The following is a 24,193-nucleotide window of genomic DNA, read 5'->3' on the forward strand; positions in this document are numbered from 1 at the left end:
CAGGTAGACAAAAGTCAATTTAGCCACTTTTCCGTATGCCTGTGGTGAGTAAAGATGCTACAAAGCAAGACAGAGGGAGGCAGGACACAAGTGAAACAAGAGGAAGAGTTTGGATTTGATATCCCGCTTTATCACTACCCGAAGGAGTCTCAAAGCGGCTAACATTCTCCTTTCCCTTCCTCCCCCACAACAAACACTCTGTGAGGTGAGTGGGGCTGAGAGACTTCAGAGAAGTGTGACTAGCCCAAGGTCACCCAGCAGCTGCATGTGGAGGAGCGGGGAAGTGAAGCCGGTTCACCAGATTACGAGTCCACCGCTCTTAACCACTACACCACACTGGCCAGTGAAACAACCCCAGTTTGTTGTTGTCCCTGTATTGATTGTCCTGGCTGAGGAAACATCAGAGCGCTGTGGCTGCTGTCTTTGCATTCCTGGTTTTGGAGGAAGGACTAGCAGCAAAAAATAGTGGTTATTCACTACAGACTATTGGATAACTAGCTAAATAATACAAACATATTAAGGTTCTTCCAAAGAACATTGGGTGCATATACATACTTACATACATAGTGGGGTAAATCATGGTTTGTTTGTTCTTTCATTTCCTTGATAAACAGGAATTTTTCTCAACTTCATTTTTTAGAGTTGAGTGGACATGGATCAAAACTAGGGACTCAGCTGTATAGCTGCAAATAAAATGTTTTGTGTGTGTTTTAAGTGCAATATACAATGTGACACTAGATGGTGATGGTGAGCCTTATGGAAAATTCCATGTATTGTTAAAAACTTTTTTTTAAAGCATTTTCAGAACGGTTTTTATATGTGTGTAGATTCCTCCTAGGAATCACCCAGACCACTTTCCTGTATTATATCTGTATTGCTTTTATGTTATCCCACCCACGACATGCCCACAAAAAATAAGGAAAAACCTACACACCCGTAAGCACCAGGACATTCTTCTCATGGGAAAATTCTGCGGACTTGCACAAATTCTACAGCTGCCTTAGATTTAAGAAGTATCACCAACACTGCTCAGTACACTGGATATTTATAGCACCTGGAAATAATTGGTTTCAAGTTTCGGTAGCAGGATAGAGTCTATTTTTTAAGCAAGGAGATGGTTTCAGATCTGGATGACTGGGAGAGGGTAATAAAAAGTCAACTGCAATGCAGTAGGGTAGCTGGACTCCCACTTTCCTGAAATGTACATTAATCTTCCAACTTGTTGCTAAAAAATAAATAAATGAAAACAAATCCATTCCCAAATGCAAGACAGAGTGGTCCTCCTGGTTGAATACTTTGAGCATGCCCTGTACTGAAATTACATAACTAAAGAACAAAGCGAAACTTCCATCACAGTTCAGGATAACATGATTCTTGCCCTCTTCGGAACTGGATCCTTTCCTTCCGGGACATCCTTGCAGGAATTCCACAGTGATTAATGCAAAATAGCACCCTGTTGTAACAAACGGGCTTTCTCCATAAAGTTCCTCTTAAAGGGCATCATAAAGTCATCGAAGTCCACCTCATAACTAAAACGCTGCCGGCGCATCTCTCTCTTCCTTAGAAGGTCTTGGGTTGTTGCTTCTGGACTCCAAGTCTTGAAAGAGAAAAGGATCCCATAATTAAGACTCAGCACGTAAGAGCATTCCTTACATACATTTCTTAACGGAAGGAAAAAAGCATGGTTGATATATTTTATAACCACCCCCTCCCATGCCCCCGCCATGCTGAATTTAGGATTGAAAGAAGCATTCTTTTGTAGCCTATGGTATAGGTTTCTGGTGTGTTCTTGATCATAGTGTGTTTATGGTACCCAGAAAGATTGGCAACCTCCAGTTACTATCTCGCTTATTCCCAAGTTTTATATTTTCCAGGCGGCTTGCTTTTCCAGAAGGATATTTTCAGTGCGTTTCCCCACCCCTAAAAAAATGTTTATGGGTACTCTCATTTTCCTACTCATATTGAAATACTGCCCCTCAATGAGGCCAAACTTAGATACACAAAATGTTTAGGAGTATGTGTACCCCTGCGTCCCCCCCAGAAAAAAAGCATTGGATTTTTTTTTCACAAACTGAACCCCTCCCCAGTACTGCTGGGCTCTGGAATAAAGTTAGCAACATCTAGCTGTAAAGAATTCAGAATTATGGAGCGGAAGTACTCCAGCAGAGTTGAAGCATCATATACAATCCTGTCACCTACAACTCCCAATAGGGGAAATATTCAAGAACAGAATTTCTTTGTGGTCATTTCCTCCCCCCTCAGATGAGTGGAACACTAAGAAATAAGCCATTCTACCACATTCTTCCCCAGAGACCCACTCGGGTGTTAAGATCAGCAGAGGGAGCTGGTCTTTTTTTACAGACATACTTACCCTCTGTGGTGTGAAAGTGATATTAACTTTCCTTGTGGCTCCTCTGGTTATCAGTGAATTCAGATGGACGACATTATCCTTGAGGGATTCTTTCTTCTCCTCGAAGAGAGATTTCTCAGCGATTGTTTCCGATGACGGTAGAATCTTAAACACAGAACATCATCAGTTGCACAAGTGTTTGTGTGTGTCGTAAATGTCTCACGCAATTAGCCGGAATAGGCCTTTTTGCAACCCAAGTTTCTCGTTATGTGTCAAAATCCAAAAGCAGGGGGCTGTCGCAGTATGTATGGGGGTCATGGAGGCTGCTCCCCCATTGCAATGTGAGCACTGATAATAATAATAATAATAATAATAATAATAATAATAATAATAATAATTTATACTCTACCCATCTGGCTGGGCTTCCCAAGCCACTCTGGGCGGCTTCCAAAAGAATATTAAAATACCGTAATACATTAAACATTAAAAGCTTCCCTAAACAGGGCTGCCTTCAGATGTCTTCTAAAAGTCTGGTAATTGTTGTTCTCTTTGACATCTCTTTGACATGTAAAAACACCAGGCAGGCCCCACAAATAACCCAGAGATGCATTTTAAATAAAAGCACACATTCTACTCATGTAAAAACATGCTGATTCCCAGACCGTCTGTGGGCCGGATTGAGAAGGCAATTGGACCAGATCCGGCCCCTGGGCCTTAAGTTGCCTACCCCTGTAGTAAAGATTTCTTAGTTTACAAAACTATGTGCATTGTCTCTTTCTTCAAGTTGTGCTTTCTACAGATCAGTTTCATTTGTTGTGAGACATTAGTGTTACATACAATGTTAGGTTAGGAAGAAAAGGGGGGATGAGGGGGAGGCGTGGGGTGGGGTGGGGTCAGGTGGCACTAGTTGTGTTTCCTTGGTGGTGAGAAAGCTTGGGGTGGTCTAGGGTGTGGGTGGTTGTCTTTGATTGGCTGTAGTGAGATTTGTTTTTGTGTGTGAGTGGGGTGTGTGTGTGTGTGTGCATTTTTTGATCAGGTTAGCCAGATTGATTTGTATGTTGTTGGCGGATTCGTGTCATTGTCTTGTTGGGCTGTGTATGTGATAAAGGGGAGCTATACCAGGCCAAAGGCATCTTCTTCTATTTGTCCCTTTGTCAGCTTCAGTTTATGGGTTAGTTTTTCTAATAAGGCTGTTTCCCACACTATTTGATACCATTGGTCCATCCATGCTTACTCCAGACAAGTCTCTCCAGTGTCTGGCTATGATGCTTCTGGCTACCATGCAAGCTGTTGAGGTCTTCTGCTCCCATCACCCCCTGGCCAAGCTGCCTGGGGATGACGAGAGTTGAGTCCAGCAACATCTGGAGAACCCACCATTGAAGAAATCTCTTGTGCGGAACCATGGCATCGCCTTACCTCCTCTTTCACAGACTCTTTCGACGCAGGATCTGGGATCTTTGGCTTGGGAGTGCCGGGCGTTGCTGGAGTGGTTGGGGCTCCTGAGGCTGCTGAGGCTGCTTTGGCCGGTGCCTTTGGCCTGGCCCCCTTTTTCCCTCTCTGCTTGTCCCCTTTGCTGTCAGGTGGCTTCGGCATGCGGTCCAGCGTGTCTTGAATGTAGTGGACCAGCCGGGTGTCAGCATAAGCCTTTGCAACTTCCAGAGCGTTTTGTCCTGTTTGTAAAAAGAAGGTGGCTCAGTATGTGAGGGCAGTGGCGTTCTTCTGCCTGATTCCAGAGTGATTCCATGTCACCAAGAATACAGGGACAGAGTGGGATGGGAGCCCAGAGTATTTGGGTGGTAAAGATGCTATTGAGATACAACTAACCTGGGTGCATAAAGTTCAGTGGTGAAGCATTGTAAAATGATTGGATTTTGAATCCATTGGCGCCTACCTCTTTCTTATTTATTTATTGATTGATTGATTTATTGACATGATGTACCACCCTATACCCAGGGGTCTCAGAGCAGTTTACACAGGCTTCCTCAACCTCGGCCCTTCAGATGTTTTGAGACTACAATTCCCATCATCCCTGACCACTGGTCCTGCTAACTAGGGATCATGGGAGTTATAGGCCAAAAACATCTGGAGGGCTGAGGTCGAGGAGGCCTGAGTTTACAGAATAAAATCAAGACATAAAACCACAAAATACATAATAGAAATAAAAACAACAACCCAATAGCCCCCTCCCCCAAAAAACCCCACACACAAGGGCATAGGATATAATCAGATCAACCAAAGGCCAGGTTAAAAAGAAATGTTTTTGCCTGGTGTCTAAAGGTGCATAATGAGGGTGCCAGACGAACTTCCCTAGGGAGAGCATTCCACAGACAGGGAGCCCCATGGACTGCAAGAAGATCAAACCTATCCATTCTGAAGGAAATCAGCCCTGAGTGCTCACTGGAAGGACAGAACTTGAAGCCGAGGCTCCAATACTTTGGCCACCTCATGAGAAGAGAAGACTCCCTGGAAAAGACCCTGATGTTGGGAAAGATTGAGGGCACAAGGAGAAGGGGACGACAGAGGACGAGATGGTTGGACAGTGTTCTCGAAGCTATGAACATGAGTTTGACCAAACTGCGGGAGGCAGTGGAAGACAGGAGTGCCTGGCGTGTTCTGGTCCATGGGGTCATGAAGAGTTGGACACGACTAAATGACTAAACAAAAACAACAACATAAGCTGGAAAGAGTTATTTTTTAAAAAAAGAAAAAGAAAATGTAAAGGGGCAATGATTGAATTTCCTGTCTAGGTCAGAAGTTACTGATGAAACACCATAGCTAATTTAAAGGTTGCATTGGCTGTCAATTAGCAGTAACACAAAGGTTTTACCTTTTCTGTTTGTCAGCTGAGGCTTAGCACCGGCGTTGACCAAATGATGAACCGTGTCCAGTCGGCAGCTCTCAAGGCCTCTCATCAATGGGGTTCCATAGTTGATTGAAATAGCATCTACTGTTGCTCCAGAATTGATGAGCAGCTCAGCAATATCCTGCTGGCCTGCATGGCATGCATGGTGGAGAGCAGTCCACATGAAATTGTCTGTTGCGTTCACATTAGCCCTGCAGGCAAAGAACAATTGTTCTCTATATTAGAAATATGCTGTTTTGTCACATAGGGACATTTGAGGAATTTCAATTCAGTGAATTCCAATGAGAAGGGACCTGATTTGTTAGGATCCATCCTACTCTCGTGTAGGACCCTGGCAGAGACACATGCCCGACTGGCATGTTCTCTCCCTCCTGGTCGATCGTTCGGGAGCTTCAAAAGCTTTCTTCTTCCCGAACATCATAGAGACCGATGCCAACAGACATCAGCACACTTAGGGATCCACAGAGTGCAGCTTGTGTAACAGACCTCAGCAACTCAGCATTTTGGCTAATCTACTTTATTTATATATAAACACACACAGAGCACTGCAACATGGCTCCCTCTCTCTCTAGCATCAGACAGCAAAGAGAAAAAGAACAAAGGACAATCGTCCCACTTCACGGAACACAGTAACACAAACATCCTGTCTCTGTCACTTCCCATTCTGTGGAATGAAAACATACACCGCCATGTGATAGATAACAATCCCATGATGGCAGACAAGGAGGATGAATCTCCAATAATTTGCACACACCAATGCCGGTTTCTGTTACAACTACTGCAGTGCCTGATTGACATGTAAGCTAACAAGCTATAGCTTAGGGCCCCACTCTCTTGCCCCCCCCAAAAAAAAAAATTAAAGGAAAAAACCATACCTGGATGTACATTTCCAAAATATAAGATAAAAACCAAATAAAACAAAACCTATATACAGCAAAAGTGTTTTGTGGTTTGTAGGCTCCTATGATGTAAGCAATGAGTCCATAAATTACCATATAGCATACCGTATTTTTTGCTCTATAAGACTCACTTTCCCCCTCCTAAAAAGTAAGGGGAAATGTGTGTGCATCTTATGGAGTGAATGCAGGCTGCACAGCTATCCCAGAAGCCAGAACAGCAAGAGGGATTGCTGCTTTCGCTGCACAGTGATCCCTCTTGCTGTTCTGGCTTCTGAGATTCAGAATATTTTTTTTCTTGTTTTCCTCCTCCAAAAACTAGGTGCGTCTTGTGGTCTAGTGTGTCTTATAGAGCGAAAAATATGGTATATTCAACACAAAAAACAGAGACAGTTTGTTCCTGTCAAAGGACAGCTGGACATATAAAGGGCCCCATTACCTTCAGTAGCTTAGGGGCTCATCAAACCTAAATCCGGCCCTGACCAACTGCCATTATTCATCACCACAATGATGGTACACAATTGTCTGGGACTGGGTAGAGGAGGAATGGTGAAGCCCACCTCCCCAGCCTGACCCTTCAAAGAAGAAGACCATTCAGAATTACAACAGGGGTTTGAGGGAGGTCACAGCTGACAGTTGGCTGATACATTATCACTAGAAAGCATTCCAGACCCATCATCTCCCAGAACCCAGCGAGTCTTAAAAATAGGAGAGCAAAGGGCCCTCAGCACCAACCGTAGAAGGGATGATGATTGAGGAAGTGGGAGAGAAGCGGAGATTTACTCGGAGCAACAACATTATTCCGAGAGGCCACATTTCTAAGCCTCTCTCTGTGAATATTGAATAAAAGCAGATGATAAGGATTTTCCCTTGTCTTGTCCATTCCTGGCAACCAGCCATGGGGGTTGGTTCCTCCGCTGCCTGACAACAGTTGATGCAACACCTTTCTTTAAGCCAATCTCTAAGCGGTTTGCCAACAAGGTCAAAGCATCCACATACGGAACGGTACATTTAAAGTACATGAGTTCCCTGGAAGAACCTTGGAAACTGTAATTTACTCCCCCCAGAGCTACAATTCCAAGCACCCCATAACAAACTACCTTTCCCAGGATTCTTTGGAGAAGTCACGTGCTTTAAATGTGCTTCAAAGTATATGTAAAGGTAAAGGTAAAGGTAAAGGGGCCCCTGACCATTAGGTCCAGTAGTGGCCGACTCTGGGGTTGCGACGCTCATCTCGCTCTATTGGCCGAGGGAGCTGGCGTACAGCTCCCAGGTCATGTGGCCAGCATGACTAAGCCGCTTCTGGCGAACCAGAGCAGCACATGGAAACACCGTTTACCTTTCCGCTGGAGTGGTACCTATTTATCTACTTGCCCTTTGACGTGCTTTCAAACTGCTAGGTTGGCAGGAGCAGGGACTGAGCAACCCCATCGCGGAGATTCAAACCACTGACCTTCTGATCAGCAACCCCTAGGCTCTGTGGTTTAACCCACAGTGCCACCCACGTCCCTCAAGGTATATGTACACAGTTATATACTGCCTTTCCTCCAAGGGGCTAAGGCTATCATGCATTGCATTCTCCCCCACCCCATTTCACTCTGCAACAAATCTGAGTTAGGTTAGTTAGGCTTAGAGATGGTGACTGACCTAAGGTCACCAGATGAGTTCCATGGCTGAAGAAGGATCTGGTTGTGGATCTCCTCAGTCCTGGTCCATTGCTCCCACCATGACAACTTGCCTAGGCTGTCACATCACAATGGTCACTTGTGCTGGACATAGCCATTTGTCTTCAACTCATGGGTGAGGACACACTACTACTGGCCTGCAGCCTGAACTAAGGTGGGAGACAACAGCACCTCTACCACAAGGAACACACAAAGAAATGGGTCTCCAAGTGTATCTTTGGGTTAAAGGAAGGATATGAAAAAGTTGACTACTGTTCTAGCCCGTCCCTTTGAGTGCAGCCTTCTGTTGCTTCCTTCACAACCATCTTGTGAAGTTGGATAGGGTAAGACTTGGTGGCCTGTCCAAAGCTACCCACAACTTCTTGGTAGTGGCGCCCGCCCTGTGGAACGCCCTCCCTTCAGATGTGAAGGAAATAAGCAGCTATTTTATCTTTAAAAGACATTTGAAGGCAGCCCTGTTTAGGGAAGTTTTTAATATTTAATGCTGTATTGTTTTTAACACTTGATTGGAAGCTGCCCAGAGTGGCTGGGGAAACTCAGCCAGATGGGCAGGGTATAAATAAATAAATAAATAAATAAATAAATAAATAAATAATTACTACTACTACTACTACCCACTGTCAGGATGGTGTCAGCGGCTCCTGCCTGGTTGCCCAGGAAAGTATCAAGACAAGGGAAAGTTTCTTACCCTCCATTTTCATTTTAATATTACAAATAACCCAGCCTCTTGGATGAAGGCATTGTCCCGAGTGAATCTCCACCCTCTGTTTCTCCCACTTCCTCATTTGTCACTTCTATGGGTGCTATTAGGTGGCCCTCTGTCTTTGAGCTCTTCACTCTCCTACTTTTAAGGCCTGCTGGATTCTGGGACATGGAGGGTCTGGAATGCTTTCTAATGACACCATATCAGCCAGCTGCCATTTCGCTCCTGCCTCCTCCTCTCCCATTATTTCCCAACTCCCCCCCTCATCTGCCTCTGAGCTGTGACCTCCCTCAAACCCCTGTTGTAAATCTATTCTGTCTTCCTCTTCCTCCTCTCTGGAGGGGTCAGGATGCAGAGGTGGTCTCCACCATTCCTCATCTGCCCAGTCCCTGATGCCCACTGACCTTAGTGTCTGCACTCTGTCAACCGCAAAATTCTGAATGCCCTGCACAGGGCATGGACACACCCCTCATAAATTGGGGGATGTATCATCACTGAAGCAGTCAAGTACAACATTTTCCTGTTGCCTAGAGTGGACACCTAGGGGAATGTGGCTCCAGACAGGGAGGACTTCCTGCCATACCTGCTCTGGAGCCTCCTGCCCTTGTGTATGACCAGGTAGATGTGCATGAGCTTAGCAGACCCTGTGAAAGGGCTAGCCACACAGCCATATTCCCTTTTTCTCTTTTCAGACTTCTCTCTTGGAACGCCTCTCCTGGCTCTTAGCTAACACATGGGTCATCCTTACAGAGGATGGAAGCCACAAAGCAGAAAGTCTGAGGTGTAGCTAAGACTTCTTTTCTGTACAAATGTAACTGTAACCCCCAGCGGCGTAGCATGGGTTGTCAGCACCAGGGGCAAGGCAAATAATTTGCGCCCCCTAACCCGGGGCAAGGCAAGTAATTTGCGCCCCTAACCCCTAACCTGCCGCCGCTGTCAGCTTCTTCTTGCTGCTGTCTGGGCTGGGGTATTTACGGTAAGGTAGCCACTGCGGCGGCGGCAGGTCCGTGTCAGGTGATCTGAGCTGAGTTGCCGCTGGCGCTGCCGCCCAAACAACGCCGCTTGCCCGGAGGAGGAGGGCAGAGAAGCGAGGAAAATGCAACATGGCCCAGCAGCTGCAGCAGCTGTGGCACCGGCGGGGCTGTGAGGAGGGGCTGCCTGACGCTCCCTCCGCAGCCCTGACACGTGGGGACCACGGCGAGCGCTGAGAGCCGCTGCCTGCCGGACACCTTCAGCCTGGACGCGCGCACAGCTCGTCGGTTCCGCGAGACATGGGGCTCTGCTACAGCCTGCGCCCGAGGCTCTTCGGCGACTCCGGAGGCGGTGAGCACGCCCACCCAGATGTTGCGCCCGGTGCGGCCGGCCCCCCTGCACCCCCACGCTACGCCACTGGTAACCCCAAGATCAAGCCTGCCTTCAGATTACTGCTGTGAACTGAATGTAAGTAAAACTTTACTCTTACTTTTAAAGAAGACTGTCTTGTGCTATTATTATTTTAAGAGGGAAATAAAAGGGGGAACTTACCAGAAACAATCCAGACTGGATTGCATAAGTTAAACGATTCTAACAAATCCATCAACTTGCTTCCAACTATCTGCAAGGGAATGTGCTCTCCTGCTTGCTCACTGGCGTGAGTGAGGAAGGATAATGTTTCATCAATACATCCTCTTCCTCAACATTCCCACATAAATCCCACATTACTTGTGTCTACAGGGTTGCCTCCTATGCCCACCAGCCCAATAAGCCTCCAGAGGAAGTAAACCCACCCTCTTTCCAGGAGAAACTTCACCACTTCGATGTTCCCACTTGCGCAAGCGGCCATCAAAGGAGTTTTGTAGAAATGGTCTCGTATGTCCACTGATACCCCTGCCTCAAAGGCTTTCTTCATGGACGAAAGGTCTCCGTCTTTAGCGAGGTAGTTGATGTGGGCGAAAGTCTTCAACGGGTCGTCAATGTACCACCAGGAATCATCTTGGATGGGGTGCTCGGGAGGGTGGTCCCGATTGAATCGGTTGCAGTCCGTCACGTTCTTATAGGTTTCGATCATGTACTCGGGCGGCCCGCCATCTGCCCGCCGCGGGTACGCACTCTCCGGAATGACGCAGATTGGCATAGGGGCAACAAACTTGGCTTTCCTGCCTCTCGCTTTCTTGGGTTTCTTCTTCTTGGGACCATAAGATGTAAGGAGGAAGGCTTTCTGCAAGAACCGGTTGCCCTTAAGAAACTCCTCGAACTTAATCCCTCCTGCTCGCGTTTTCTCGTGAGCCTGAGCAATTGTCATTAATTGTTCAGCCTCCACAAATGGACACCTCTCTTCGATGATGGACACAAAATCTTCCTTGTTCACGGCCCCGTCCCCTCGATCTGCGATCTCAAATGCTTCGCGAAGACTTGCCTGGTGTTCTACGGTCCAGTCGTGTAGCCTAACAGCCCAGGGTGGGTTGGGGTTCTTCACCCCAGGTTTGGGCTTGGAATATTTGGCATAGCGCCGCTCAATCTTACGAATCTCCTTACTTGCTGCTTTGAATCCACCGTCTTTAGCCACCTGCCTCGGGGTCTTTTTCTCTAGGTTCCTCCATGTAGGGTCAGTGCCTAAAAGGCAAAAGTGTAAGTTCCAATGAAGACAGCTCTAAAATCTTAGAAAATGAGTCAAAAGAAAGTCTCAACACCTGGGGAATCATCAAAACCGTGGTTGACTCATTCATTTTATGGCTCTCAAGATTCTTACGGAATAGAGGTGACTAACCCTTTCTGGCCGGAGGGCCACATCCATCCTTGATCAACCCTTGGGGGGGTCACATGCAGTTGGTGGGTGTGGCCAAAGGTGGGTGTGGCCAGCCCACATTCTTTCACACACTCCCTTGCTTGGACACAAGCACCACACACCAGCACACAACCTGCTCACCTCTGTGGATGTGCGAACAATCCACAGGCCACCCCACAAATTAAATGTCCATATCATAAATTAAAGCATTGCAATATATTTGATATTACTTAATATACACAGTTAATATATTTGATTAAATACATATTGTGTATTTAACAGATTCAATACATGCAACCAGTAAACCAATTTCATACGCAAACAGACGTGGGTGCTTTTTCTAACAAGATTTCACACAAAAATTTCTTAAGGCTTTAAGATGTCATTTTCCTGAATGTTGCTGAAGGCCGCCAAGCAAGGCATCGGGGGCCACAGCTGTGGGTTGGACCACCCTGATGCAGTATATTACAGGCACCGAAACAAGATTGCTTTGTTCCTGCTTGAGTGCAGTGGATTTTTGTTCACTGAATCAGGTGACTGAACCCCTGAGTTTATCCCGGGGTTGGGGGGAGCGCTTCATTCTCAGACAACCATCCTTTACCTCTTTGACCTATAAATCTGCAACACTCTGCATAACCCCCAGCAGCAGCGTAATGCAGCGGCGTGTTTCCATTCATGGCTATCAAACCCACATCTCCATTGTAGGCGGAAATAAGCTTCAGGATCTGCGAAGCAAAGTCAACACCATTAAACCAAGACAGACATACTTTAACCAAATGTACTGTACCTGTTTTCTTCTCAGCAAAATTGCAGCAAATGGATGCCATTTAAATAGTCTGAACAGCTGTAACTATATAAGCTGGGGCACCAGAGAAAGGCCTAATACAGGGGTCAGCAAACTTTTTCAGCATGGGGCTGGTCCACTGTCCCTCAGACCTTGTGGGGGGTGGACTATATTTTTTTTGGGGGGGGGGAATGAAAGAATTCCTATGCCCCACAAATAACCCAGAGATGCACTTTAAATAAAAGGACACATTCTACTCATGTAAAAACACACTGATTCCTGGACTGTCCACAGGCCGGATTTAGAGGGCGATTGGGCCGGATCTGGCCCCCAGGCCTTAGTTTGCCTATCCATGGCCTAATTAATACTTGGCTGTGTAATGGTGAGAGGGCAAAATTCCTGCACAGAAATACCCCCACTTAAGACAAGGTCTGGAGCACCTGCAGCTTTTCAAAATTTGCGGGACTACAAAACCCATATTCCCTGACCACGGCACCATGCTCACTGGGGCTGATGGGAGTTGGAGTCCAGCAACATCTGGAGCATAGCTGTCAACGTTTCCCTTTTTTAAAGGGAAATCCCCTTATTCTGAATAGGATTCCTCGCAAGAAAAGGGAAAAGTTGTCAGCTATGGTCTGGAGAGCCGAAGGTCGCCCACCTGTGCTTTAAAATAAGCCTTTTTCTCCTTCTGACAAGGGCCAAACTCCATATCACGTGAAATGTGTCTCTGCATTTGTGTGGGTGTTTCAAAACAGTGCCCAATTTAGAGCAGCGAAGTTGGCTTCCCCGCACAGGGCGCCAAGCCGAGGGGGTACAAAATTGAGAAGATCCATCACTGAGAAGATTCCTTTGGGGGTGCTAAATTTCGGCCTCACTACCAAAGATGGCCAAAGCCCACCGCTATCCCATACGAGCCCTGCGTGGGGAGCCGTGATCCACAACAGAATTGAGGCACAGGGATAAGGAGTTTAATCCTCCTCCCATCATTGCTGCAGTGACTTCCAAAATAAATCCCTTCTCCCAGTTGAAATTGGCAATTGCCTTGGGACAAAAGTTGCTACTATGCAGCTTCACCTTTTGGGCAAATAGTAAATTTGAGGGTGGGCTCCAATTTTTTATGGTATTGCACAAAACCACTCCCAATCTAGACTGGGCCCTTTGCAGGTGCTATTTTTAAAAAACCACACAAAGAAATATTGAATATAAAATGTAGTATTACCCAAAGGGACGCGGGTGGCGCTGTGGGTTAAACCACAGAGCCTAGGACTTGCTGATCAGAAGGTCGGTGGTTCAAATCCCCGTGACGGGGTGAGCTCCCGTTGCTCGGTCCCTGCTCCTGCCAACCTAGCAATTCGAAAGCATGTCAAAGTGCAAGTAGATAAATAGGTACAACTCTGGTGGGAAGGTAAACGGCGTTTCCATGCGCTGCCCCTGGTTTGCCAGAAGCGGCTTAGTCATGCTGGCCACATGACCCGGAAGCTGTACGCTGGCTGCCTCGGCCAATAAAGCGAGATGAGCGCCGCAACCCCAGAGTTGGTCACAACTGGACCTAATGGTCAGGGGTCCCTTTACCTTTATTACCCAAAGGGATCATTATTCTGACTCTTTAACTAGCTATCTGCCACTTTCAAAACCATCCTCATGACTCCTCACTGCTCTCCAGATCTTCAAGATTCTCCCTCCCTGAAGGAGGCAGAGGCTGAGTGGTGCTGAACAGCACTGGCTCTTCCTTCAGGACAATGACCCTCAGGCTGTGCAGGGGAGTAGCACACAAAAAAGGTAAAGGTAAAGGACCCCTGGACGGTTACGTGCAGTCAAAGGTGACTATGGGGTTGTGGTGCTCATCTCGCTTTCAGGCCAAGGAAGCTGGTGTTTGTCCACAGACAGCTTTCTGGGATATGACTAAACTGCTTCTTGCACAACGGAACACTGTGACGGAAACCAGAGGGCACGGAAACACCTTTTACCTTCCCGCCGCAGTGGTACCTATTTATCTACTTGCACTGGTGTGCTTTCGAACTGCTAGGTTGGCAGGATTTGGAACAGAGCAATGGGAGCTCACCCCGTCATGGGGATTTGAACTGCCGACCTTCCGATCAGCCAGCCCAAGAGGCTCAGTGGTTTAGACCACAGCGCCACCCGCATCCCTCTCACCATAGCACACCACTATAGTATCTCCATGTTTCTTCCTATTTGGGTCAAGCTAAACATTCTAAAAAGTGTGCTTTGGGAAAAAGCCAAATTGGATTTTCTGGGATCCCCTCTGTTAGCCAAGCCTGATTATTAGTAATTAACCGAGAGAGTTCCTTGGGCTGGGTACCTTTGTTTCTGACACCACCAACAAAGAATACCTCAAAAAACCCTCCTTTGGCAGCAAAATGTGCGGCATGGTGTCTTTCATCGTCAAAAACATTAACATTTCCACCTCTCTCAAGAATACCGCGGACCACATCCAAAACCCCTTCTCTGGCTGCTTCCATCAGGGCTGTGCGGCCGGTCGCCTGCAGATCAGAGAGAGAGAGAGAGAGAGAGAGAGAGAGAGAGAGAGAGAGAATTAACACATATTTGCTCATTTACCATATTGCAAAAAGTGGAGGGGGGTTCAGAGTGAGGCATCTAATCATAAGCCTGCATTTTTATCAAAGCTTATATTTTTGATTAAGGCCTGTATCTTAAAAAGAGCTTAAAGATTTTCAAATGTTTATGCCAGGCAGAAGACCAGCTGCCTAAGAACCTTGGCAATGTTTATTCTCCTGGACAAGGGGGCCCCCTGATTTATAGCAGAAAACAATTCTCGAAGTCGTAAAAAGGGAATTACAGGCTGAGAGCCAAGGTTACACTGACCCTACATATTACAGAAGATAAAAAAAGCGATAAACATAATTAAGAGTGGGTAAATAGTAAAATAAAACCATGTGCCTCCCATTAAACTTGAGCCATATTTTCCTAAGGTTGAAAGGTCAAGAGCAGTGAAAAAGGCAACTGGCTTGGCTGGAGAAGATAGGTTTCTTCCTATCTTATTTTGAGGCTGGAAACTGTTCCTTCCTTTTTTACTTTGAGAAGGTTTATTCTTCTAAAAAGCTATCTATGTTATGTATTAAATATATTGGCTTAAATGTAATTATGCAAAGGATTTAGAAAGAAAGAAATGTTAAATCCTTATGCTAGATTCTTATTTCATATAGTTGGAAGAGATCACAGGGGCCATCAGCCATCAGCCCAGCCCCCCTGCCAAGCAGGAAACATCATTAGAGCACACATATGGTTGTCAGGCCTTTGTTTAAAGACCTCCAAGAGAAGGAGATCTTTCAATGATGATGTGAACTCAAGATCCTTGACATCTGTTTAAGATAAAAATTTAAGATTAACCATTTGTTTTGGAGGGCAATAGGGCAAGGAGGGCAAGAGGTGAGCTGGTAATTAAGGTTCCTTGTTGAGACACATGTAAGATATATTACTACTTATTTGTCATTTATAGATAGAATATATAGCTTTTTGTTTCCCATAAAAGGGCAAAAGGAAATGGGTGTATCTTTTGTGATTGGTTCTAGCAAACAGCCAATAGGAATTTCAACCAGGCTGATTGGACAGAGGCAGCCACAGGAGGAGCAAGGGGGCTGGATTAAGGAAATATAAGTGCTGGCCAGAATGGCAGGAGGGCAGGCCAGAGCTTGGTAACCATATACCACTGTGCCTCTCATTTATTTGTCTGACAAATAAATTATTATTTTAATTTCTCTATTGCTGCGTTGAATATTTCATTCCAGCTAAGCGTTAACCACAAGCAGGGTGCTACAAGAGGAAATGTCTTAAAGAATGGAAGCCATGAACAGGGGTTAGGGCTGCAAAGTAGTTCCTTGCTGCCCTCTCCTCTACCTTAGAAAAAAGGGGACTGTGTGTACAATGGGAGCCATTGTTTCAGGTACAAAGCAGGCCTCTCTGAAAAAGATCACAATCCTAGCAGAAAACATGAGATATTTCTGTGGCCTGCTCCCTATCTTGAATTTACATGTGTATTAGTGTGTCTTGATAACGCCGGGAGGAGGGATACATGAATCTGACAATCTCCATTTCTCCCCTTTTCTCATTTCCCCAGTCATCTCCAAATGTCCACATCAGTTTGCAATTTCTTAATATCCATACATAAAAAAGGCTTCCTGGAAATTCACCGGTATTTTAGTGTGAATTTATTTTTATGCGCTTCCTTACTATCTGCAGTTTTTCAAGTTACAGCAGCACCTCAGTTCTCGAACGTAATCCATTCCGGAAGACCGCCAGAGTTCTGAAACGTTCGCAAACCGAGGCACAAAGGGCTGACTGCAAATGCAATTGAGAAAATTGAAAAATTGAAAAGCACACAGCGGAAGTCGTTCAACTTCCGAGGCACGTTTGAAAATGGAAGCATTTATTTCCTGGTTTTTGGTGTCCAGGTTCTGAAATGTTCAGCAACACAGACATTCGAGAACCGAGGTACCACTGTATGTGTTATATATATCTATACATGTATACAGTGGTACCTCGGGTTAAGAACTTAATTCGTTCTGGAGATCCGTTCTTAACCTGAAACTGTTCTTAACCTGAGGTACCACTTTAGCTAATGGGGCCTCCCACTGCCGCTGTGCCACTGCTACACAATTTAAGTTCTCATCCTGAAGCAAAGTACTTAACCTGAGGTACTATTTCTGGGTTAGCGGAGTCTGTAACCTGAAGCGTCTGTAACCCAAGGTACCACTAAATATATATATCTATATATGATCTGCTGCCTGGTTGATCAGGATAATAAATATTCTTAAAGCATTTTTATGGTTGCTTAATTTAACCAATTAGCCACTGCAGCCCTAATTATTATTATGCTTACGCCTGTCGGCATTCCACTCCCCACTCTTAGAATGGCTAAGAACATTCTTACTGGGTTTGTTGCATTAGGGTCTGCTCCTCTCTCCAAAAATGTCATGCACATGTCTCTGATCTCATGCGCCTGCTCACAGGCTTGTACGAAAACTGGCTTCCCCTCAAAAGTGCAGTTGTTAACATCCGCCCCATATTCCAGGACCATCTGAACACAGCGGAAGTGCCGTTTGGTGGGCAGAATGCAGTAAAACAGAACACCTGTGTGAAGAATAGTCGCAGAGTGGCTTAACAGGGAAAGAGCCGTGATCCTGAAAAGAGAGACCAACCACTAAATGCCAAGTAGTAAAATAATCTGCTTATTGCCTTTGTGTACTGCCCATATAACTAAGTGCTCAGGGAGGTTGGCAGAGGCATTAAAATATACCAATACAATCCAAACCAAAATAAACACTCAAACCGATTAGTTAAAATCACAACACCAAAATATACATTACTAAAAACAGCATAAGCACATCAGTTGAAACAATGAGGAATCAATACGAAACTAGCAAAGGGGGGGAAATGGAGCAAAGAACTAATGCACCAGATATTTGCTGTGCTTTTTTTCGGGGGGGGGACGCATACCCCGAAACATTTTGTGAACCTAAGTTTGGCCTCATTGAGGGGCAGTATTTCAATATGAGTAGGAAAATGAGAGTACCCCTAAACATTTTTTTAAGAAAAAAAAGCATGGATATTTGTACCCATGATAATTAATATGAAGGCCAAGGAAATCAAAATGATCTTCAGCAGGTATCTAAATACCATAATGTGGGTGCCAGGAGAGTATCTTTGGGAATGACATTCTAGTTATTTTATTATTTATTGATTGAATTTATAGACCGCCCTTCGTCTGTAGATATCAGGATGGTTCACAGCCTAATTCTATCAACCGGTGGTGGATGGGTGTCACTACTGATTTTTTTTTTAAATGATTTTCATTAAATTTCCTGTTTTACAATTTCAAATAAACACTTTGCATCCTTCAGATATCAATGACTTCCCTTCTTCTCTTTCCATGGTTCAATTTACATATCCCTGCATATTTTAGAAAAAAACTATACCAATCAGTTTTCTATTATTACATCCGCAAAACTTATTGACACTTTTGAATGTATCTTAATGCTGCCAGTGTTTTTAGCTGTACACAGTTATTTCCCATATATTCAATAAACATTTTCCAATCTTCTCTAAACATATGTGCTTCTTGTTCTCTTATTCTATATGTTAAGTCTGCAAGTTGTACATATTCTGTGAACCTAAGTTGTGAATCTTCTTTGGTTGGAACCTCGCTCGCTCATTTTCCATTTTGCGGCTAACAAAACACGGGCCACAGTTGTCACATACATAAATAACTTTTTCTGGCACCTGGGGATTTCAGTCTGAATTATCCCCAACAGAAAGGACTCTGATTTTTTTTAATAAAGTAATGCAAGTTTCTTTTCCTAGCAGATACCTGACTCACTTCATTAGCTAAGCTAAGGGAAGCTGGGAAAGGAACTCAGATGAAGATCTCAGGGTCTGGGCAAGTATGCATGGGAAGAGATCATCCTTCAAGTAACCTGGCCCCAAGCTGTTTAGAGCAGGGGTCAGCAAACTTTTTCAGCAGGGGGCCGGTCCACTGTCCCTCAGACCTTGTGGGGGGCCGGACTACATTTTGAAAAAATAATAATAATGAATTCCTATGCCCCACAAATAACCCAGAGATGCATTTTAAATAAAAGGACACATTCTACTCATGTAAAAACACATTGATTCCCAGACCATCCGCGGGCCGCATTTAGAAAGTGATTGGACCGGATCCGGCCCCCGGGCCTTAGTTTGCCTACCCATGGTTTAGAGCTTTAATTTATTTATTTTTCCAAAAAAATTATTAGTTTTCACAATATTATAAACAAACAAACAAACAAACAAAAACACACACAAGACAAACAAACATAAACCATAGCCTTATTGAAAATTACAGTTATTAAATTTGTTAAGTGACTTCCTCGCTTCCCCTGGTTGAATTTCATTGCATTTCCTTTTAACGGTTTTCCAAATCCCAATTTTTATGAAATTTAACTTAAACATTAACATCCTTAGATCTTCACCGTATGGTGAACATATTAATTCATCACTTAACAGAAATAAAATCCTAAGCCCATTAAGTATCTGCAAGCTATTTTCAGTTAGTTTAACTTAACAAATTTAACTAAATAATCATGGTTTAGAGCTTTAAAGGTGAAAGCCAGCACTTTGAAATGTGCCCCAATGTGGATTGTACTTCTTGAGCTACAAGAGAAATCTCCACCTCCCTTGCCAACACCTGATTCTCTTTACCTTTTCCTTCCACATCAACGATGGTCATGTCTGCCTCGGCCTGGACTAATACATCCAAGGCCAAGTCATGGCCCAGCTCAGCGGCTTTCATCGCAGGGGTGCGCCCCATCCGATCCTGAACATCTGGATGAGCTCCGAGCTCCAAGAGAAAGTTGCACATGTCAATGTCATTGGCAACACAGGCCAAGTGAAGAGCAGCCTCTCCATCGACTGGCTCGGTGAAGTTGATGAGTTCCGGGTAGCCGAGTTTGGTGAGCTTCTCAATCTGTTTCTTGTCCTTCTGGCGAACGCACTGGAGAACTTTGTAGATCTGTAGGTTTTCGAGCCTTTTGTCAGCCAACATTCTCAATCAACCGAAGGAAGGATATTCTCATAGAGGTGGTTCTCTGGACAGAAGGAGAAAATGGGAGAAAAATGAGTCTCTTTTGTAATGGAATTCTACGATGTACCCCATTTATGCTGTGGCAGTTAAGCATATCTGTTAAAGGATGTGACTGTTTCCCCAGCCACTCTGGGCAGCTCCTAACAGATTAAAAACAGAATAAAACATCAAACATAAAAACTTCCCTAAACAGGGCTGCCTTCAGATGTCTTTTAAAAATCAGGTAGCTATTTATTTCCTTGACATCTGATGGGAGGGCGTTCCACAGGGTGGGTGCCACCACTGAGAAGGCCCTCTGCCTGTGGCTCATGACACAGTAAAGCATGCCACACTACCATAGCCAGTGGAAGCTGGTCCTTTAAAATGAATGGGATATTGCCCCACCAACTTCAGTTTCCCTTCAGCCAGTTCCCACCAGCCTATCTTCTTACAGCAGGTGGCATTGCCTGTCATGTTCCTCCTCTTTAGTCTACACACACACACACACACACACACACACACACTTAAATTTTCTGTTTTACAATTTAAAATACTCATTTAAACATCCTTAAAGTATCAATGACTTCCCTTCTTCTCTTTCCATGGTTCATTTTGCATATCACAAATCCTTGCATATTTTACAAAAACTATACCATTCAGCACTGGCGGAGGAAGACAGGCATGGGGGGAGCTATGCCCCCACCTGCTCTCTGCCCCCCGGTGCTGGAGCATGAAGCTCCGCCACTGCCATTCAGTTTTCCATTATTACATCTGTCAAATCTTGTTTACACTGCTGAATTTATCTTAATGCTGCCAACATTTTCAAGTATACCCAATATCGCCCCATGTGTTCAATAAACGTTTTCCAGTCTTCTCTAAACATATGTTCTTCTTGCTCTCTTATTCTATATGTTAAGTCTGCAAGCTACACATATTCTGTCAGCTTAAGTTGCCATTCTTCTTTGGTTGGGACCTCACTCGTTTTCCATCTTTGGGCTAACAAAACACAGGCCACAGCAGTGGCTTACATAAGTAACCTTCTCCTTAGACTTAATGTTGCCCTTGTAGAACTCCAAACAGGCAGGAGGATGGAGACAAAAGTAGAATTAGTTGGCTCTGTCTGTCATTGGCTGTGGCTGTGCGGACTGTTGATGTCCCTACCTTCCACTCAACCCAAAGGGCGCCAGTCACCACTGGCCACCACACTTATGTTTGCAGTCAGTTGTCCTTTGCTACTGCTGTTTGCCATTGCTGTTTGCAACTCATTAATACTCCTGATGATGCAACAGTGCAACATAGCAACAATGCCATAAGTCAAAGATGGACTGGCACATTAGCTTTCACTTGAATCTGTTTTAAAATTCTAGTTTCTAGGAGTGTGTCAACTGAGCCTCAAGAATAAACCCTCAACCTCTTGGCAAATACGGGTGCTGTGATGTTTGCACACATTGCGAGAAGCCTCCTTGTGAAACCTGAGGGTCAGAGGTGCAAGACAACAAACCCAAAGCACGACAAACAAAGCAAGTTCACACACGCATGTGACATCCAACCTGGATGGATTTAAAAGAGGATTAGACATGGAGGACAAGGCTATTGATGGCTGGTGCCCATTGAGGCTGGTAGGAAAGGAGGCAAGTTATAAGCAGAAGCAGCGCCAACAGCAGACCGAGTCAACAAAGGCTAGATTTGTCCCCATCCTCCTCTCTGCTGACTTCTACAAGGACAAAGCTGAGCCTAAGGAGGAGGAACAGCCAGGAATAACCCCTGTAAGTAAGAAGGTAGGTGGATGGGGGCTGGTTAATGGCAGACTAAAGTTGGGTCCCTTTGTAGGCATCTCAGAGGCATCTGATTGGCCACTGTTAGAACAGGATGCAGGACTAGATGGGCTTTCGTCTTATCCAGCAGGCTCTTCTTAGGTTATCTAGGGTGGCATGGAAGCACTAAGGGTTGAATGCCTGGAGGCCAAACCTGCAGGCAGAGCTTTTGTGACACACCAGGTATCACCTTCTGTCCAGACCTGGGGGCTCTGTGCTGGAAACCTGCCTCCAATTTCTCAAAAGTTTCCTTCCCCTTCCATTTTGCTGTCTCATTCACAAGGTGCTTCAGAATTCCCCTAAGTTTGGGTGGGTGTGGAGTTGAGATTACCTACCATGGTGCAGTGATTATGATGTGCATATTGTCCCCAATTTCCATTAAACATTTCCCCAGCATTCTGCAGATTGTCCAGCTGCACACATTTCCTAATAATAATAATAATAATAATAATAATAATAATAATAATAATATGCCCCATGGGAAAGGAACAACCTCATGGAATTACCCCCTAAACTTTAAATGAAGTGCATCTGGAGGGACTGCCTACCAAGCATCTGAAACTGGTGTGCCCACTTTTGCTTTTAAAGGAAGTCTATATGCTTGCCTTTACATGTCATTAAAAGTAAAAGGCCTCATTTTTTTAAAAAAAAGCAACAAACAGCTGTCAGGTACATATTAGGCAGTTCCTTCACACACAAACATACCCCAGCTTTTTGTGATTTACAGAAAAGCCTGGTCAGAGCCGTCATTGAGTTTTCAGGAAGGACAGAACACCTGGGAAGGCTGCCGGCAGATGGTTTGAAGAAAGGACACTTACAAACAGCCTCAGCCACTCTGAATATAAGGTGAGCGCAACCAAACTTATCCCATGGGCCGGACTTTGGTGATATGGAGCCCTGAGCTAAGTCATAATTTAGTGCCCCCTGCCCTCAAATTTTCTTATTTTCACAATAATTCATTTTGATACAGTTGCTTTTGCATGGATCTTCTTCATAATAATAATAATAATAATAATAATATTTTGTGCCCCCTTGGCTTGGTGCCCTGTGCAGGGGAACAGACTTCACCACCCCAAATCCAGTGCTGCTTCATGATAATTTCACCTGCAGTTTCTCTCCCCTTTGCCAATTTTCATAGTTCCTTTTCTCATTAATTGATGGAGAATGGTTTAAAATAATAATAATAATAATAATAATAATAATAATAATAATAATAATAATAAATTAAACCCAATATGTTTCTAGCTCATCATTCATTCCCATGCTCACCGACATATAGTCAAGACACAAGATTCAGATCTATATACAAGAATATATGAATCTGCCCTCATCAATAATAGTCATAGAATTGTAAAATTTGAATTATTATTATTATTTCCCCAAGAGATCCTTTATTTAATAATTTTTATATGAAACTATTTGGTTTCTCAAATTAAAATTTTATAATCACAAACATACAACATAAAACATAAAAACAAGATTCCAAAGAATCTCCTGGATTCCCCTCCTCCCCTTTGTGGGTCCTATTATTAACCATTTCCTCCTGCATCTTTTATAATAATCCAAATCTTTTACATCTCCATTATATCCAAAATTCACCATTAAACTACAAGTGTTATTCAGATCCTACCGACGACTTTAACTGTTTACAATGGTTTGTAAGGTAAACTATAAATTTCCCCAAAGAGCTCCTTTATGACTTGGGGATAGCTGGCAATAAAGTTCACCTGCTGCAGTTCTATCTGCAGGTATGACTTATAAGTATTTACAATTCATCAGCAAAGCAACTCCGAGTCAACTCAGTGGTCCCTTAAAAGACAAACAACAGAGCCTGAATGAGAGCAGCCTACCACCGAGCGCATGAAGAGTTCTACGCGTATGTGATGAAGTCCGCAATAGCCTTTGCTTGTCAATCAATCTGTTCGGTCCTTTTAAAGGCGCTGGGCTCTTTGGGCTGCAACACCATTCCCAACGCAGGGCTCCCCGAGATTCCTTTTTCTAGACAGAAGCACTAAGGGATTACATCACCCCGCAAAAACAATGACCACTACTGGCCAGATCTGCCTGGATTTCGCCCGCTCCTCCTTTTTCTTTCTCCTTTTAACCTGCCGCGACTCCAGCAGCTTACCTGCAAGCTTTGCTGACGCTCCAGGAGAGCTGGAGGAGACCAGACGAAAGCAGCCGCCCAGATGCCTCGTAGATGGGCATGACTCTTCCCCGCTTCCTCCGCGGGCTGATGGCAAGAGAGCAGGAATGGTTCCTTGGGCGGGTGGCAGCGTCCGCGAGAACGAGCGTGTCCCCGGAGCACCCAGCGGGAGGAGGGGATTGTTAGACGGGAGCTCCTATAGCAACGGAACCAGGGAGAGGAAGCGCGCCAGCGCGCGCGTAACAATGGCAAGCCGGCTCGCTGCGGAAAGCAGAGCGCAGGAGCCAAGCACATCTCATTCCCCAAATCACGTGGAAGGGGAGATGAAACGGAGAAGAGCCCGAAGGCCACCAGTTTGCCAACACGTCTAGAACCAGAGCCTTGCAAGGGACCCCAAGAGCCAGCAAGTTTGACCGCCTGCAATGCAGGAATCTCAACTAAAAATAAAAAAGGTAAAGGACCCCTGGACAGTTAATGTTAACTATGGGGTTGTGGTGTTCATCTCACTTTCAGGCCAAGGGAGCTGGCGTTTCTCCACAGACAGCTTTTTGGGTCATGTGGCCAGCATGACTAAACCGCTTCTGGCGCAACAGAACACGGAAGCACCATTTACCT

General features: G+C 44.9%; 1 protein-coding gene across 2 annotated transcripts; it reads right to left on the minus strand.

Annotated features, from left to right (window-relative positions):
* Positions 1–1,029: 1,029 nt before the first annotated feature.
* Positions 1,030–23,763, minus strand: ANKEF1 (ankyrin repeat and EF-hand domain containing 1). Of its 2 annotated transcripts, XM_079969796.1 has the most exons (10): positions 23,561–23,763; positions 19,258–19,643; positions 16,955–17,154; positions 14,397–14,546; positions 11,863–11,986; positions 10,264–11,089; positions 5,178–5,404; positions 3,767–4,020; positions 2,372–2,515; positions 1,030–1,597 (listed from the first exon to the last, which is right to left on the minus strand). In XM_079969796.1, the coding sequence occupies exons 2-10, from the start codon at positions 19,598–19,600 to the stop codon at positions 1,436–1,438; spliced, it is 2,430 nt and encodes an 809-aa protein (XP_079825922.1). In that variant the 5' UTR covers positions 19,601–19,643; positions 23,561–23,763; the 3' UTR covers positions 1,030–1,435. The 2 variants fall into 2 exon arrangements, with proteins under 2 accessions (XP_079825922.1, XP_079825923.1); XM_079969797.1 differs by lacking the exons at positions 16,955–17,154; positions 23,561–23,763 and having other exon boundaries at positions 19,258–19,404.
* Positions 23,764–24,193: the final 430 nt, after the last annotated feature.

This window comes from Podarcis cretensis, assembly GCF_951804945.1.
Source record: "Podarcis cretensis genome assembly, chromosome: 3".
Taxonomy (NCBI): domain Eukaryota; kingdom Metazoa; phylum Chordata; class Lepidosauria; order Squamata; family Lacertidae; genus Podarcis; species Podarcis cretensis.

Bases quoted from the DNA above. Each gene is read 5' to 3' on its own strand.
- ANKEF1 (XM_079969796.1), bottom strand. From the start codon at position 19,600: ATGTTGGCTGACAAAAGGCTCGAAAACCTACAGATCTACAAAGTTCTC. The intron at 4,021-5,177 runs GTAAAACCTTTG...TTTTACAAACAG, and splicing joins TCAGCTGACAAACAGAAAAG to GACAAAACGCTCTGGAAGTT. The intron at 1,598-2,371 runs GTAAGTATGTCT...TTCTCTTTCAAG, and splicing joins TCACTTTCACACCACAGAGG to ACTTGGAGTCCAGAAGCAAC.